Source organism: Squalius cephalus, assembly GCF_949319135.1.
Source record: "Squalius cephalus genome assembly, chromosome: 15".
NCBI lineage: Eukaryota > Metazoa > Chordata > Actinopteri > Cypriniformes > Leuciscidae > Squalius > Squalius cephalus.
Window position 1 is genome coordinate 19982879 of NC_137136.1, and position 18846 is coordinate 20001724.

The window sequence follows — 18846 nt, forward strand, 5'->3', positions numbered from 1 at the left end:
TTGTAAGTACAATTGGCTCTGTCTAACAGTATTTCTTACACTGAAATCTTTGCATGACAGCTTATAATAGAAAGTTTAGTAGCAAAGACGTTATAAACGAGACGTTAAACTGTGATATTGCAGTTGTGAGTATAAAACAAGTCTTTACAAAGGGGTCTTTGAATGACCCTAAATTGCTATTTCAGATAGTAAATCATGGGCAATGTTCAATGTTCATTATAGCATTGAAACATATGACTACATATACTTGGACCTTAAGTTATGGGTGCTTTAATAAAAATTTTTTTGTATGTTTTCATATAAAATATACACATTTTGAGTATTAAAATTTTAATATAAAATTTGTGTATATGAAACATTTCGGTAACACTTTCTATGAAGTCCATGCTTATTATGAATAATAGCCCCATTAATACTTATTTATAAGTAAGTATTACTAATCTATAAATATATTTATAAAGACTCATTAAGACCTACTGAATTATAAGAACAGTTATAGCTACATTTATATTATTTTTATAATTACTTATAAGTCATGCATTTGCTTTTTCAATGCACACAGATTTATAAATTATCAAATATAAAATTGTTCCAGAGACACTTGTTTGCTGTACCAATTAGTAATCAATTATGTCTTTAATGGTTAATGTTTGCATTAGAGATCATGAATGGTCATTTTGATTTGTTAAAATCTATATCTCCTGAACCACATGCACGGTATTGCTTATAGCAGTTTAAAATATTGCAGTGTTTTGCTAGTATGTAACACTAAAAAGATACATTTTTCCAACTGTTGGTATTAATGATTTATTGTTCATTAGTTAGATTTACAAATAAACAACTTAAAAGATATAATGAGCACATCTTCGTGATTTCTTAACATTTGCTTTAGGAAAATTGCATCCTACACTCACCTAAAGGATTATTAGGAACACTATACTAATACTGTGTTTGACCCCCTTTTGCCTTCAGAACTGCCTTAATTCTACGTGGCATTGATTCAACAAGGTGCTGAAAGCATTCTTTAGAAATGTTGGCCCATATTGATAGGATAGCATCTTGCAGTTGATGGAGATTTGTGGGATGCACATCCAGGGCACGAAGCTCCCGTTCCACCACATCCCAAAGATGCTCTATTGGGTTGAGATCTGGTGACTGTGGGGGCCATTTTAGTACAGTGAACTCATTGTCATGTTCAAGAAAAAAATTTGAAATGATTCGAGCTTTGTGACATGGTGCATTATCCTGCTGGAAGTAGCCATCAGAGGATGGGTACATGGTGGTCATAAAGGGATGGACATGGTCAGAAACAATGCTCAGGTAGGCCGTGGCATTTAAACGATGCCCAATTGGCACTAAGGGGCCTAAAGTGTGCCAAGAAAACATCCCCCACACCATTACACCACCACCACCAGCCTGCACAGTGGTAACCAGGCATGATGGATCCATGTTCTCATTCTGTTTACGCCAAATTCTGACTCTACCATCTGAATGTCTCAACAGAAATCGAGACTCATCAGACCAGGCAACATTTTTCCAGTCTTCAACTGTCCAATTTTGGTGAGCTCGTGCAAATTGTAGCCTCTTTTTCCTATTTGTAGTGGAGATGAGTGGTACCCGGTGGGGTCTTCTGCTGTTGTAGCCCATCCGCCTCAAGGTTGTGCGTGTTGTGGCTTCACAAATGCTTTGCTGCATACCTCGGTTGTAACGAGTGGTTATTTCAGTCAAAGTTGCTCTTCTATCAGCTTGAATCAGTCGGCCCATTCTCATCTGACCTCTAGCATCAACAAGGCATTTTCGCCCACAGGACTGCTGCATACTGGATGTTTTTCCCTTTTCACACCATTCTTTGTAAACCCTAGAAATGGTTGTGCGTGAAAATCCCAGTAACTGAGCAGATTGTGAAATACTCAGACCGGCCCGTCTGGCACCAACAACCATGTCACGCTCAAAATTGCTTAAATCACCTTTCTTTCCCATTCTGACATTCAGTTTGGAGTTCAGGAGATTGTCTTGACCAGGACCACACCCCTAAATGCATTGAAGCAACTGCCATGTGATTGGTTGATTAGATAATTGCATTAATGAGAAATTGAACAGGTGTTCCTAATAATCCTTTAGGTGAGTGTATGTTTTCACTTTACTTAAAGCTATCAATGATGCATTTAGAGGTAAGTATCTGTATTATCACTCACTATACGTATTTATAAGAACTCAACACGGCTATTAATAACAATACATTCACTTATTTGACAAAAATAAATCTGAATTACTAAAAAGTCATTGTAACTATAATATAATAACACCATACAAATGCTGGTTGCATCTTTATAAATACATTCATGGAACCATACAACTGACTAATTAATACTTATAAATCAGTGTATAATGGATTATGAGCATGCGCATTGAAAAAGAAAATTCATGACTTAAGTATAAGTAATATAAGTGTATAGTAATACTTATAAATAAGTCATTATAAAAATAATATAATAAAATAATAAAATGTAACTATAACTGATTTTATAATCCAGTATAGGTCTAAATTTATAAATATATTTATAGAATAGTATTACTTATAAATAAGTATAAATGGAGCTTCATAGAAAGTGTTACCAACATTTCTACTCAAAGTTTCAAGAGATTTTTATAGTTATTTCCAGTCCTGCGTATATGCCAGTAGGTGGCGACAAGCCTATTTGTGCATTTTGAGTAAGTCATTGAATCATTTACCCAACCGATTAATTCAAAATCACTGATTCATTCAGGAAGGAAATACCATTACGGTGTTGGTCATATGTGCTCAACTTTTCGTTCTGTTTTGGCTTGGCTTCGTTTGGATCTGTTTTCGTTGGTTGAGCAAAAATGAACAAAGCGAAATTGTGTCAATTTGTAAGTTGTTTACTATTAACTCTTTGTTTATTGGACTGTTTGTAGACTATAAAATAAATCTAAAACTTGCAATCTCTTGTTTGTTCGTGTGCTTGAATGTAAAACGTTCCAGCTCTAATTCTGGTCCCTGCATGTTTCCAGATTTGTGAATCTGCTGATATTGCTAAAAGAAATCGGTCTTTGCGAACGATCGGTTTTCATATGTTGACTGCTATTGATCAAGATTAGCCAGTCTGTACATTGATATGTTTGAGCAATGTAATCATTATCCCTGTATTCTGCTGAGGTTTGTAGCGAGTTCTGCTGAACACATTGCTGTCCTTGGCTCTGTTCTTGCAGTCCAGCTCTTCTCCTGTCATTCTCATGATCAATTGCGTTCTATCTGCGTCTCCCAACTCATCAGTTGTCGTGTCCTTCCATCCAGCTGTCCCCTGTAGAGTCTATCCCTGTCCACAGGAATTTACTGGCCATCAAATCTCTGTTTATGACATTGTGCCCATTTGTCTTAAGTCTGAGATTCAGTTTTACTAGCTGCAAAATGAATGAGACTATAATAAAAATATGAATAATAATTAATTATGTGTGCACATGCAGATATCAAAGTGAGACCCATGTGTTGTTTGACAGCTCCTGTTTTTTGGTAGCTCAGGTGCAGGTATATATATTTTAAAAAAGACATTAACACTCATATTGGTTGCTGCCGACTAATGCCTTCAAAGAGGAAATAAAATTCAAAAATAAAATAAAAACGCACATAAATTGCATCAATGTTCAAATTTAATTTGCTAAAACACATTTTTTCCCCACACGTAATACCACTATATACCCCAAAGCCCTGTCTGTTTTATTGGCTATTTCACCATTGAAACTCCTCTGCAACTCTCAGAACATCGACAAATGCAACACTGTTGATGTTGTGCATCTCTGATTTGTGTTGCTTAATTTCCAGGAAGCTGATGACGAGAAGCGTCACTGATAACATTGGTTATCAATGAAACGCAGAACGCCAAATGCTTTCAAACTCATTGTCTACCATAAGAGCACCTCAAAGCCATCGACTGGGGGAGAAAGAGAGAAGGCAGAGGTGACTCTCATTGGACTGCGTTAATGCATCATTGAGACGTGAAGTTCAGCCTGTTGGCTTTGACCTGTAAGTGAAATCAATGGCCTGTACAGAACTAGAGAAGGACAGAACACAGTGTTTCGTCAGAGAGATGAGGAGGTGGTGTGAGGGAAAGTCAAGATGGCAAAGAACATGAACATGGAGAGAGATAAAGGGTGCAAAGAGGGGACACGGAAAGGTGCTGATGTGTCCGACAGTCTAAATAGATGGACCTGAGGCTATTTATAAAACCGTGAGTTCACATAGGTCTTATAGTGAAGGCCAGAGCTGATAGAGCAGACCTGTAGGATTCATTGAGGATTCAAAACACTATGTATGAACATAAACAAGTGATAGTTGATTAAATGCATGAAATGTAGTTTGCAGACAGAGCTGGGTAATAACTGATTATATGTAATCTGGATTACGTAATCAGATTCCAAAAATTGAATTACTGTATAAATTATATGTTATTATATATATTTATTTAATGCAAACCTCCTGCAGTTCCTTCAGTTTGGGAAACCCTGACGTAATGTAAGGTTTAATGCAGTTCATTTTGTTGATAGCAAAAAATGGAACACATTTTCTTTCTCTTTGTACTTTTACATTGGTACAATATGTCCAAATCAATGTAATAAATGAGTTAGGACAAAAGAAATTTAAAAACTAGACCGATTACAATACCTAAAATGTGACACTGGACCACAAAACCAGTCTTATGTTGCACGGGTATATTTGTGGCAATAGCCAACAAAACATTGTATGGGTCAAAATTATAGATTTTTCTTTTATGCCAAAAATCATTAGGATATTAAGTAAAGATCATGTTCCATGAAGATATTTTGTAAATTTCCACCTTAAATATATAAAACATTTATTTTTGTGAATGGATGCAGCACAGTCGCCAATAGAAATGGACAACTTTAAAGGCGATTTTCTCAATATTTCGATTTTTCTGTACCCTCAGATTCCAGAATTTCAAATAGTTGTATCTCGACCAAATATTGTCCTATCCTAACAAACCATACATCAATGGAAAGATTATGTATTCAGCTTTCAGATGATGTATAAATCTCAATTTTAAAAAAATTACTCATAAGACTGGTTTTGTGGTCCAGGGTCACAAATGTGTAATGTTATAGATTACATTACCAATTACAATTTTTATTTGTATTCAGTAACGGACTATGATTTGTAGGTAATTTACCCAGCACTAGTTGCAGATAGGACACTGTGGACAGCTGGAAAGTTGGAGTCGCCCGCACATATCTGAACTGATCCACTGAATCCCAGAACAACACTAACCTGACACCCGCTCCATTGTACCTGTGTTTGTTTAACATTTCACACTGCTCTCGTCCTATTTAGAGTGGAATGGAGCTGTATTTCAACCAGCCTGCCAGTATATCTGCTGTCTTCGGACCATCTGAAGTGTTATAATGCATGAGGTCAGTAGAGTTCATCAACAAATGCTGATGTACGCACATGACGATGTCAACTTATGAGTGCAGCTCGAGAAGTGCATATTGTATAACAGACTGAAGAGAGTAAATGAGTCACCAAAACAAACAAGTTTATTCAAACACGTACAAACAAGTATGTACAGTATGGCTATGTATGTACATCAAAACAACTGGTTTGAGGTAGAGAGAGAGTGGAGAGAGAGTGTTTATATATTCCACCCACATCTGATGAGCATTATTCTGATGAGCATCTCCTCATCTACAGTATTTACCCCTCTACACGTTGAGAGTTTACTTATACGTTGCACCTGAGAAGAACTGTTATTGCAGTATTGCTGGTTTCAGTATTTTTATCAGCTCAATTGGATAAAAATTGAATTATTGTGGCCAAAGTATTTAGAGACTAAGTCATACTTGAATGAAAAAAATGTCTACTTAAGCACTTACGTGTACAGATAGTAATAATAAGTTTTTTTTTTTTTTTTTTTTTGGTAAATCCTATTGTAGTTATTTATTATTAATATTATATCAAATAAATGCTGATATTCTATTGAACTTTCTATTAATCAAAGAATCACAATGGATCATGGTTTCCACTAAAATAATAAGCAGCACAACTATTTTCAACATTGTTAATAATAAATGTTTCTGAAATCAGCATATTAGAATGATTTCTGAAGGATCATGACACACTGAAGACTGGAGTAATGATGCTGAAAATTCAGCTTTGTCAACACAGGAAAATATTACATTTTAAAATATATGAAAAGAGAAAACAGTTATTTTAAATTGTAATAATATTCCACAATATTTCTGTTACTGCTATTGCATGCAGGCTTATTGGGTGAATAGAGACTTTACATTACAAAATCAGCCTCAAACCTTTGAACTGTATGTGTGTTTGTGTGTGTGTATACATCAACTTGGCTGGATATTTTTTTCATATTACTAATAATTTAACATTAATAATTAATACTACTTATTAATTATTCATATTAAGTGTCCAAGGGCCACTGTACAAATACAAATCTTTAAAAAGTTCATGCATCTCACACAGTATACATCCAAAACTAATCTATTTGTAAAAAACTAATCTTCCAAAATATGTATAAAAACTCTTGAATATAAAGTACATCTGTTTATAATATTGCTGTCGTACATGAACTTTATCTCTCCCTCCTTATCAATATCTCTTTTCCCCCTTCCACCCCTCCTCTCTCGTGGATCTTCTTGGCCTCCAAGTGCGCCTCCTGCTCTTTCCTCAATTCCTCTTTCTCTGTCTTCAGTAACCAAGGTCCTCCAAGGTAAGACAGGATCTCTTCAGGCCCGGAGCGAAGCCAGGGCAGCGGGTTCAGCAGCTTTCTCAGAAGAATGAGGACGAATGAGCTTAAAGAGTCAAACTGACGGGCAACTTCTAATTCAGCCTCATTCTCCTCTCTCACAGTGTTTTGCTTTTCACAATGCTCTCCCTCCCTCAGTTCATTCTGTCCTCTGGCCATCTCCTCTCTCTGTTTGGTTCGGTTGAACCAGTCTCTGTACTTGCAGTAGGAAGGGTCATCAGAAGTGGTCTCCTCCCAGGGGAAGCAGCTTGTCAGCAGGCAGTATATGAGGATGCCTAAAGACCAAGTATCCAAACTGGGCTCGACTGTCATCCAAGTGTCCTCTGCTTCCTCCTTTGCCTTACCGACTGTCTTAGCGCACTCCATCTCGGGCACACAGAAAGGAGAGTTGTACCACACAGCACGGACCTTGGTCCCCTTTGCCCGCGCCAGGCCAAAGTCGCCCAGTTTGACCCAGCGACAAACACGGTCACACAGGAAGATGTTCTCTGGCTTAATGTCCCTGTGCACAAAGCCAAGCGAATGCAAGTGAGACACAGCACCACTCAACTGAGACATCACACTCTGAGCGCACTCCTCACTCACCACCTACAGAAAAAGAGAGAGAAGTTGTTTTTTACAGGGATGGGATTTTATAACAAGAATAATAATCAGAAATAACACATTTCTGCCAATAACAATTAACAATTTCTGGCATGTCCTTTTTCGTTAATATTGTTATTACTATTTTTATGTGTTCATTTATTATTATTATCATTATTATTGTTATTATTGTTTTGTCATTGAATATATTTATTGCCATTTCTGGCACATAATAATAATAATAATAATATTTATTTATTTATTTATCCATTCATCCATTACGGCCATCTTGTTGTCCTTTTATTGTTTACTATCCAATATTGTTATTTGTAAATGCTCATTTGTTCATTCATTCATTCATTCATGGCACCTAAAAAAATATTAATTTCCTTTTTAAAATATTATTATTGATATTTGTATACATGTATGTATTTATTTATTTAACCATTAAGGCCACCATCTTTTTCAATAATATTGCTATTTGTATATGCTCATTTATTTATTTATTTATTCATTCATTAATTCATTATTTATTTGTTTGTTTATTTATTTATTCATTCATTAATTCATTCAAGCATGGGCTTTTTTTCGTTTATTTATTTATTTTTTCAATGCATTTGTTGTGTGTATTTATGCTTTGGCTATAATGTATGTGCAACAGTCCTATTCCTATGAGTTATGAGATGACGGAAAGTCTGTGTTCTAATATTCCCCTCAGCGGTACAGTAAGTACTGTCATTAAATCGCATTAATGTATCAAGGCTGATGATAGGAGCAGTTGTTTTGGCAGGAGAGTGAGAACACGGGAGCCATATCAGGGAGGGAACATGTACGTGCCTGAATAATCGAAGACACGTTGTTCCCTGAAGAGACGTCACTACAAAAAATGTTCTAATCATCACGATGCATCATCATAATTTCGACAGCTCTAGATCAGGACTGTCATCAGAGGACCAGGATCAATGTCCTAGGCCCTTTAATGAGGAGAAGCCACTATAAAGTTGCCTAATGGTCATCTAAATCTCATCTGAACAACCTGAGGGTGTGTAAAGGATGACAGAATTTAAAATTCTGCTGCATTTACTGACCTCTGACACAATGACATCATACAGGTCGCCATAAAGACCAGCCTCCTGGGCAAAGACATAGTGGGAAGGCGTGGAGTAGAAGATGCCTATAGCCCGCGTCAGAGACGGGTGTGTGCAATAAGAGACGGACAGATTGTATTCACGCAGGAAAGCTTGGAGAGTGGTAGAGCGACGGGGGAAGAACTTCAGAGCCATTGGGGTTCCTGGAAGTTCAAAGATTGCTAAAGTGAGAAGTGCTTCGCTTTCACCAAATGCACCGTCGTACAGTTTACAGCTCAGCCTGAACAAAACAGGAGACCACAAAACAACTGACCTCTCTTCTGATGCACCGCCAGCATCACCTTGCCATACGACCCCTCTCCCAGCTTTTTGATCAGCTTGAAGTGCTCTGATGTCACCAGTGATGTCATGGACTGAGCCGTGAGGTAGCACAGCTCATCCAGCTCTCTTGGCGCAGTCTGACAGGAAAACAACAGCAAAACTAACATTAAAGTTGCTGTGCAATTTTTTTTTATGAAATTTGCAGTGTTTATTATAAATTTTGTATTTTTAATCTTTAATAAATAAAACTCCCCCTCCCTCTTGCAAAGACATCTCTTCTCTGATGATGTGTTTACTGGCGTGAGGGTGGGACAACATGTCACTCACATGACATCACAGAAATAGCTAAACACAACAATCCAACCATCCAATCAATTCCTGATGAACAAAATCAAGTCCTGTCATACATTTTTTCTTGTTCGAGAAGCCGCTTCACTTGGATATACGTCACAATAGGGAAGAAAAGAAAAACGCGACTTCCATTTCATGCCGACTTTAATCATACAATGATGATTTTCAATCAGTATGCTGTGTGAAGCATTTACTTTTGTTTTATGTGATGCCAGCCTGATCTTTGTAAAAATTTAAATTATGAAAAGCTTTTGACTTATGCCGATATTCATATTCTGGCTGGTACCGATAAGCTGATGATTATTTTCATGTTATGGCTGATAAATGCTTTAAAAGTATAAAATCTGATACTGTTTTGTCTAAATAATAAATAAAACTGAATATACATTATGAAAATAGCTATTCATTTGAACATTTTCTAAATATAACGTTTATCAGTGTTATAAATTTTGAGTGTTTTAATTAATTTAATATTTTTATTTGCATGAATTAATGTAATTTTTTAAAATCTATTCCTAACCAACCCAGAACAGACTGCCTTAGAAATTGTATTAATGTTTTTTCTATAAATATTATTAATGTTTTTAAAGAACTTGTTAGTGAGTGTTAGATGATGACAAAAAAAAAACATGGAAAAACTTTTAAGTAAGTTTTAAGAGTAAATGAACAAGCACAATTAAATATCCTAACAGATACTAACAGATATATACAGATAGTACTGATACTTTTTGTCATAATGATAAGCTGACTATACGTTATCCCCCTTATTCTCGCTATTTACCACATAGTGGGCATGCAATTAAAGAAAAGAGACTACAATTGCTATTTAGGAAATCGCTTGCTTAAGACAACGACCAATTACACAAAAATGTCTGACTTCAGAATTGTGCAATTGAGATTCATGTATTCCAGAGAGCCATGTAATAATGATAGTTATATGACAGTTTAACTGCATCTGTCAGTACTTTCACCAGCCATCACTTTTATGTCAGAGGATGGTCAAACAATACCATAAGCCCATTAACACCTCGGCAGCCCAGAAATAGCTAGGGCGCATGTTACTAATGCATTTTTACATAACACAAAGCAAGCAGATCATATTTACATTACACCCTATATATTTATCAGGGACATTTGTTGATTAAAGTTCCTAGAAGTGTGCGTCACACCAGTCCTGTGTGCGTCAGTGTTATTTTTTTTGCTTTTTCAGTCTATGCAATCTTTACTATAACACCACTCAGCTGAGGAGCAGAACCATGTAATAAGTCTTTATAAGTCTGTGATGTGGTCCTAGTGAAGCGATTGTATGACTGTGTTGCTAGGCATTGAGAACAGAACCACCAGAGCAGCCTTTATCTTACTGATAGACGTCTCTGGCAGTGTGGCCTTTGATAAGGTGCCAGGAGTGGACGTGCACATGCTCCAGCTTGTTTTATTTTCCATGCAACCTTCATGTCTGTAATGTACAGTAAGACTAACAATGTTGGTTTTAAAATCTAATTTCAGGTCCAATTCTCACTATTGCTTATTAGCATGCATATTACGAGGATATTGGCTGTTTATTAGTACTTATAAAGCACATATTACTGCCTTATTCTGCATGACCACATTCTACAACCTTAACAACAACCTTACTAACTAATAAGCAATTAGGAGTTTATTGAGGCAAAAGTTGTAGTTAATAATTAGTTAATAGTGAGAATTAGACTCTAAACTAAAGTGTGACCCAAATTTCTTGCAATTAAGAGTGTTCTCTGAGCTTTCAAGGGATTATGATCTTTTTAATGAGGGTACCCATTCAACCTCTTGTAAATCTTTTTTTAAACATTATTATATTGCACTTCAGTCCATTTAAAGTTTTATAGCAATGATATCTGGCACTGATGAACAATTATGAATCCTTTTTACTGTCAAACTCAATCATTCTTTCTCATTTAACTGTAGTGACAACCATTTTCACAGTGTGCTATATTGCAATATTTATAATACCACAACACTTTATTTTACAGTGTCCTTTATCTATCTATCTATCTATCTATCTATCTATCTATCTATCTATCTATCTATCTATCTATCTATCTATCTATCTATCTATCTATCTATCTATCTATCTATCTATCTATCTATCTATCTATCTATCTTCATTGAGTGCCACTATTGCAAAATATGTGCAGTATGTGCTGAGCACGGCTGGAGCGCTTTATATTACCCACAGGTGTATAGCACAGCTTTAATGGATTTAGCAGGATAAAATCTGAAATGTTATTTAGTCATGATTTACTCCTGCAAAGCCGCAATTCACACACTCATTAGTGAAATCATCAATATATGTGTGTGTGCTATTATTATTGTTATTTGGTTAAGTATTCATTTCTAATACTTGTTAGTGCGTATTAATTTGAAATGGAACATTTTCCATAAGATCAGTATTTGACTCACAGTCATTGTCCAACGCTGCAGTGTCTTTCAGGAAGTCTCTCTCACTGTTTCTTTCCCATCTGGACAGGACTGAGCTATGAGGTAAACTGTCCGTTGCTCGTTATCAACATACAACGGAGATCGACAAGCAGTTAATCAGATGTTGCGGTGCAAGCATGAGTGTCAGTTGCTACTGAGTATTTTTATATCTGTGCTCTCTCTCTCTCTCTTGATCCTTAATGAGTCTGCCGACCCTCCTGCTTACCACCTTCCTCTGCTCTCTCTCCCTTGCTCTCCCTTTTCCCTCCAAAATTCCTCTGCTTGTTTCCATCCCAGATAGCCATGTACTACAGCAGTGAGGTATGCTGCCCCTTCCCAGAGTCTCACTCTTTCTCTCGCTCTCTCTCGTTACTCCTGTACGTCAGTAGTGTCCCAATATGTCCCACATGTCAGTCAGTCTGTCTGTAACACTCTATTCAGTTCCTGCTGTTCCCTGAGGTCTCTCTTGATCTCCCTTCTTCCTACTAACACCATCACTTAGTAAATTCCTCCTACTGTGCAGCTCCAGTATGCAGCTCTGCTGGATTAAGTAAGACTGAAGAAGATAACAAGAGGTTAACAGTTTTGAGATCTAATTACTCCTAAGGCTCTCGACTAAGAAATTAACATTGTGAAATTCTCACAATTCATTGTGAAACTATTCCAAAGTAGTGATGTGTGAGCGATTTACTTGATTTTTTAGAGGATGCAGTAAGATTAGTGCCACACAGACTTTTATTTAGGATATTAGGATAAGGATAAGTATTAGGATAAGAATTTAGGATAAAGAGAATTTTAATAAATCTAGGAGCAATAAAAACATGTATAACCTGCAATTTCAAATATAGATGAGCTATATTTGATTAGAATCACAGTACAAGACCAGGGGTCAGTGGCCTTTATTTATATACCAGCTAATCGGTTTATGCTAGCCTGCAGAACAACCACCCAGTAAAGCACTACAATAATCTAGCCTTGAGGTCAGGAATGCATGTATTAACTTTTCTGCATTTGACATTAAGAGCATACACTCATCTAAAGGATTATTAGGAACACCTGTTCAATTTCTCATTAATGCAATTATCTAATCAACCAATCACATGGCAGTTGCTTCAATGCATTTAGGGGTGTGGTCCTGGTCAAGACAATCTCCTGAACTCCAAACTGAATGTCAGAATGGGAAAGAAAGGTGATTTAAGCAATTTTGAGCGTGGCATGGTTGTTGGTGCCAGACGGGCCGGTCTGAGTATTTCACAATCTGCTCAGTTACTGGGATTTTCACGCACAACCATTTCTAGGGTTTACAAAGAATGGTGTGAAAAGGGAAAAACATCCAGTATGTGGCAGTCTTGTGGGCGAAAATGCCTTGTTGATGCTAGAGGTCAGATGAGAATGGGCCGACTGATTCAAGCTGATAGAAGAGCAACTTTGACTGAAATAACCACTCGTTACAACCGAGGTATGCAGCAAAGCATTTGTGAAGCCACAACACGCACAACCTTGAGGCGGATGGGCTACAACAGCAGAAGACCCCACCGGGTACCACTCATCTCCACTACAAATAGGAAAAAGAGGCTACAATTTGCACGAGCTCACCAAAATTGGACAGTTGAAGACTGGAAAAAGGTTGCCTGGTCTGATGAGTCTCGATTTCTGTTGAGACATTCAGATGGTAGAGTCAGAATTTGGCGTAAACAGAATGAGAACATGGATCCATCATGCCTTGTTACCACTGTGCAGGCTGGTGGTGGTGGTGTAATGGTGTGGGGGATGTTTTCTTGGCACACTTTAGGCCCCTTAGTGCCAATTGGGCATCGTTTAAATGCCACGGCCTACCTGAGCATTGTTTCTGACCATGTCCATCCCTTTATGACCACCATGTACCCATCCTCTGATGGCTACTTCCAGCAGGATAATGCACCATGTCACAAAGCTCGAATCATTTCAAATTGGTTTCTTGAACATGACAATGAGTTCACTGTACTAAAATGGCCCCCACAGTCACCAGATCTCAACCCAATAGAGCATCTTTGGGATGTGGTGGAACGGGAGCTTTGTGCCCTGGATGTGCATCCCACAAATCTCCATCAACTGCAAGATGCTATCCTATCAATATGGGCCAACATTTCGAAAGAATGCTTTCAGCACTTTGTTGAATCAATGCCATGTAGAATGAAGGCAGTTCTGAAGGCGAAAGGGGGTCAAACACAGTATTAGTATGGTGTTCCTAATAATCCTTTAGGTTAGTGTATGTCATAATTTAGCCATCAAGGGTTTTTGGTCCAATAATTAAAACCATACAGCTCAATATAGAGCTGAGTATCATCAGCACAACAGTGAAAAACGAACACCATGTTTCATCTCCCAATGCATGTATGGTGAAAATCAACGGTCCTAGTACTGAGCCTTGTGCTACTCCATACTGAACTTTTGATTGATATGATACCACTTCATTAACAGCTACAAATTAACCATGGAAATGCGATTCCACTAATGGATCAAGGATAGAGTCAAGTCGTGTACCGTTCAAAAGTTTGGGGTGATGAGAGAGGTAGTGGAAAAAGGTTCTTTACACTAAGAAAAAATAGATTTGATTATTAAAATGTTCTTTGAACTATAAGAAAAAAATTGTTCTTTAAGAACTTTTTACTGAAAGGTTCTTTAGGAGAATCAAAAATGGTTATTTTATGGCATTCTATTGCCCTTTTTGGAACCTTTATTTTTAAGAGTGTACATGTGTAATGAATGTACATGGTGACTGACTGTTGTCAAAACATGGAAACAATTCAGTAACATGAGCGCTATTGTATTGGCTTACGAGGTGCATGTGGTTTACACTGACTATTATGCTTCCTCCAGTGATATAGAATTTGAGGTTGCTATCTCCATTAATAAGAGAATCTTTAATATTGCTTTATGCAACAGTTCCATAAACAAGCAATTCATGCCATTCTTATGTTTCAGGCAAAAATGCTTTCCTGTAGTAGAGCTTTGGCGCTTGCAACGCCAAGGTCATGCCATGGGTTTGATTCCCAGGGAAAGCAAGAACTGATAAGAATGTAAATGTGTACCTTGAAATTCAATGTAAGTCGCAAAAAGTGTAAATGGGCCAGGTAGTTCATGTATTTGTAAACACACATTGTTCCAAAAAAAGGCAAACTGGAATGTATAAAACCCGTAAATGTAATGCATACAGTAAAATATTTATGTGCTATTATACTGATTATCAGGAGTTTAATTACACCGCTGGGTAAGAAAAGAATGAAAAGAGAATAGTTATGTGTATATAGACATTACATTAAAATTGTCCTCTCCTTTTGTTTTATTTATTTGTTTGTTTATTGGTTGGCATTCTTCAATGGTATTTAACCTGCACATTCTGCCATCTGTTTGAGTGACAAAACTAACAGCTGAAAGCTTGCAGAACTTAATACAACCATCCTTTCAATGACAAACCTCTGCTTAGCGCTGCCAATTCACATTCTCGCTTTCTGTATCTCATTCTCAGTTTACCCTGAACCTCAACTCTCTCTCTCTCTCTCTCTCTCTCTCTCTCTCTCTCTCTCTCGACTCTTTATACATTTAAATCTCAGAAAGATTTCCCTTGATATCTCAAGTACAACATGGCTACTGTGTATTACTAAAGCAAACAACCCCTGTTATCACAACAGTGGCCGTTTCTGTTTCTCCAGCTGCCCTCTACATGCATGAGGCTGTTGCTAATACAGTCTGCTGTTGACTTCAAAGAGACTTCATCAATCCCTCTGGTCTCATCTCCATTCATAATCAGCACTACGCTTCTGTCACTCCCCTGCGGTTCAGGAATGTCACATGGTATGTCTGAGACATCACAGAATTAGTTTAACATGTAACCCAATCGCAAAGATCTGCAACTAGGTAATGTGTAACGGTCACCAGCTGGAGTGCCCTTAAGAGCCACCAGAGGGCACTCCACATCAGACTATTGTCATTCCCTCACAGACTCCATTCCCCATAATCCTTTACCCAGACTAATCGACCATGATTACATTCACCTGTGTCTCATCATCTTGTTTACTCACCCCATATAAGCCTGGTTTTCTCATTCATTATCTGTGAAGTCTTGTTTAGTGTTACACTGCAATTCCTAGCATTCGCCCTGGTTTCGGATTTCTTGCCTGTTCCATGGATTACTCTTTTGCCCGTGTTCCCTTCCTTGTTGTGTTTGTTTGTATGGACAGCCTGCCTGCCTGCCTGCCTGCCTGTGTTTGACCTTGCCTGTACTTTGGATTACGTCTTTGGATTACCCTGTTCAATAAATACTGCATTTGGATCCTCAACCTTTTTGTCTCGGAGCAGTTTGTGACAGAATGAATCATTTGGGTGTCTATTGCAATTACCAGCTGTATAGAATTTTGAGTTATTTATACAATGAATTCAAATATATTTCATATGTATTCTCTAAATCTTTTACAAAAGTGTGAAAGTTCTTTACCTTTGGTGTCCTTGAGTTCTTCTGCATGAGTGCAAGTTGACTTCTATCATCAACTTGCCATTTTTATCTTAAAGAAACATGGCAGCATGCCGTATAAGACAAGCTCAAAGTAAATCTTTTGCATGTTACTTTAATGAAGGATAAAAACTGTAAAAGTGAAAATAAAAGCAATTCAATTAATATATACAGTACCAGTCAAAAGTTTGGAAACGTTACTATTTTTAATGTTTTTGAAAGAAGTCTCTTATGCTCATCAAGCCTGCAGTTAAAAAAACAAAAAAATAAATAAAAAAACCCCAGTAATATTATGAAATATTATTACAATTTAAAATAATGGTTCTCTTTTTTAATATACTTTAAAATGTAATTTATTTTTGTGATGCAAAGCTGAATTTTCATCAGCAAGTACTCATTCTAATATGCTGATTTATGATCAATGTTGGAAACAGTTGTGCTGCTTAATATTTTTTTTTAGAACCTGAGATACTTTTTTCAGGATTATTTGATGAATAAAAAGTTCAAAAGAACTGTATTTATTTAGAATAGAAATCTTTTGTAACAATATACACTACCGTTCAAAAGTTTGGGAACAATAACTATTTTTTTTTTTAAGAAATTAGTACTTTAATTCAACAAGGATGCGTAAAATTGATAAAAGGTGATGGTAACGATTTATATTGTTAGAAATGTTTTTATTTTGAATAAATGCTGTTTTTATGAATAAATGCTGTTAACGTTTTAGGCCTACTCATCAATGAATCCTGAAAAAAGTATTCCAAAAAAATATATTAAACAGCACAACTGTTTCCATCATTGAGAATAACTGAGTATCAAATCATCATATTAGAATGATTTCTGAAGGATCATAAGACACCAAAGACTGGAGTACTTGCTGATGAAAATTCAGCTTTGCATCACAAAAATAAATTACATTTTAAAATATATTAAAAAAGAGAACCATTATTTTAAATTGTAATATTTCATAATATTACTGTTTTTGTTTTTTAACTGCAGGCTTGATGAGCATAAGAGACTTCTTTCAAAAACATTAAAAACAGTAATGTTTCCAAACTTTTGACTGGTACTGTATATATATATATATTATTAGAATCCTGAGTTTAAAAACAGCAGTATATTATTTTTATGTTCTTATATTCTAAGTGTTAGAAATTGCTCTATTTTTACAGCGAAAGAAATTTAAATGCAATACTACACATCATCATTTTAAGAAAAAGTCCCTAAAATATCCTTGTTCAGACATGTAAAGTAAGAATAATTCTTGCTTAGGTGCACTTTGTTAATACATTTCATAGTGTCATTTTTAAATTTCTAAGCAATGTTCTGCAATAAAGAGCAATCTAATCAATCAGGATACTTGAAAATGTTTGTATGAATATTTTATATTTATATAAAATATTTATATACTTTTATACAAGACAAGAATAGTGTAGAACAGTGGTTCTCAACCAGGGGGCGGAGGCCCATAGGGCACCTTTGCAAAATTCTAAGAGGGCCGCAGGATGATTTTAAATTATTTATATTAGATAATCAAACTTAAATAAAATACTAAAAAAATAAGGATGTTAAGTGAATATATCTTTTTAAAATGTTTTATACAGTTCATGAAACTTGGCATTACAAAAATAATTGGTTTATTTATTTAAAGTCGGCATGAAAAGGAAGTTGCGATAGTCTTGATTTTGTTAATCAGAAATGTATTGGTTATTTGGATGGTTGTGGTTTGATATTGCTGTGATGTCATGTGAGTGACATATGTTCCGCCCTCACGCCAGTTGTTGCAAGTGGGAGGGGGAGTTATTTTAATTAAAGATTACGAGGGCTCATTCATTTTAATAAAATAATGATGTGCACAGAAATATTATAAAATAAATACTGCAATATTCCCTAAACAAATAATAATAATTGTCAATTTTGGTGACTTTTATGTAGGCTATTTTCACTTTTCGGTTATTACATACGTTTGAAAACAAGTAATGCAGTGGGGGATCTTCAAGTCCAAAAGGTTGAGAACCACTGGTGTAGTGCAAGGATATTCCTGCAATAACTGCAGTTTAAAGGGATAGTTCACCCAAAAATGAAAATGCTGTCATCATTTACTCTTCCCCAAGTTGTTCCAAACCTGTATGACTTTCTTTCTTCTGCTGAACACAAAAGAAGATATTTTGAAGAAAGTCGGTAACCAAACGACTGATGGACCCCATTGACTTCCATAGTAGGAAAAAAAAATACTATGGAAGTCAATGGGGACCAGCAACTGTTTAACTACCAACCTTCTTTAAAATATCTTCTTTTGTGTTCAGCAGAAGAAAGAAAGTCATACAGGTTTGGAACAACTTGAGGAAGAGTAAATGATGACAGCATTTTCATTTTTGGGTGAACTATCCCTTTAAGGAGCGCATTTTCATTGAGGACACCGCCGTTATGTGGACACTGCGTGCTATAACATCACTTTAAAGTTAGGAAATATCAGAGGGATAACGTTACTTATCATCTCTTCACAACTCGAGTCTTGTAAAGGTTAACACGACACCCGGATGCCACAAATGTCAATAGCACAGCAGCCGTTCCTGTCTAACGTCACCAAAACAGGACAGTTAAGTTTGTTTGCGTGCATATAATATTCATATTCCAGATTTTCACATTTCACAGAGGGTATTTAAATTCATACGGTTCGCTGCTATTCGAGAAAACCACCTAGAAATCGTTGTTAGGGTAATATTTACCACGGCTTATGAATATGCAAACCAGGGAG

At 36.3% G+C, this 18846-nt stretch overlaps 1 protein-coding gene across 1 annotated transcript; it reads right to left on the minus strand.

Annotated features, from left to right (window-relative positions):
• Positions 1-5560: 5560 nt before the first annotated feature.
• On the minus strand, positions 5561-11835 carry sbk3 (SH3 domain binding kinase family, member 3). Its single transcript, XM_079894952.1, has 4 exons — positions 11582-11835; positions 8784-8928; positions 8471-8673; positions 5561-7388 (listed from the first exon to the last, which is right to left on the minus strand). The coding sequence occupies exons 1-4, from the start codon at positions 11585-11587 to the stop codon at positions 6627-6629; spliced, it is 1116 nt and encodes a 371-aa protein (XP_079751078.1). The 5' UTR covers positions 11588-11835; the 3' UTR covers positions 5561-6626.
• Between the last annotated feature and the right edge of the window lie 7011 nt (positions 11836-18846).

Coding starts and splice junctions, on each gene's coding strand:
- sbk3 (XM_079894952.1), bottom strand. Junction 8,674..8,783: donor GGCGGTGCATCAGAAGAGAG/GTCAGTTGTTTT, acceptor TTGAACTTCCAG/GAACCCCAATGGCTCTGAAG. Junction 7,389..8,470: donor ATGATGTCATTGTGTCAGAG/GTCAGTAAATGC, acceptor CTTTTTCTGTAG/GTGGTGAGTGAGGAGTGCGC.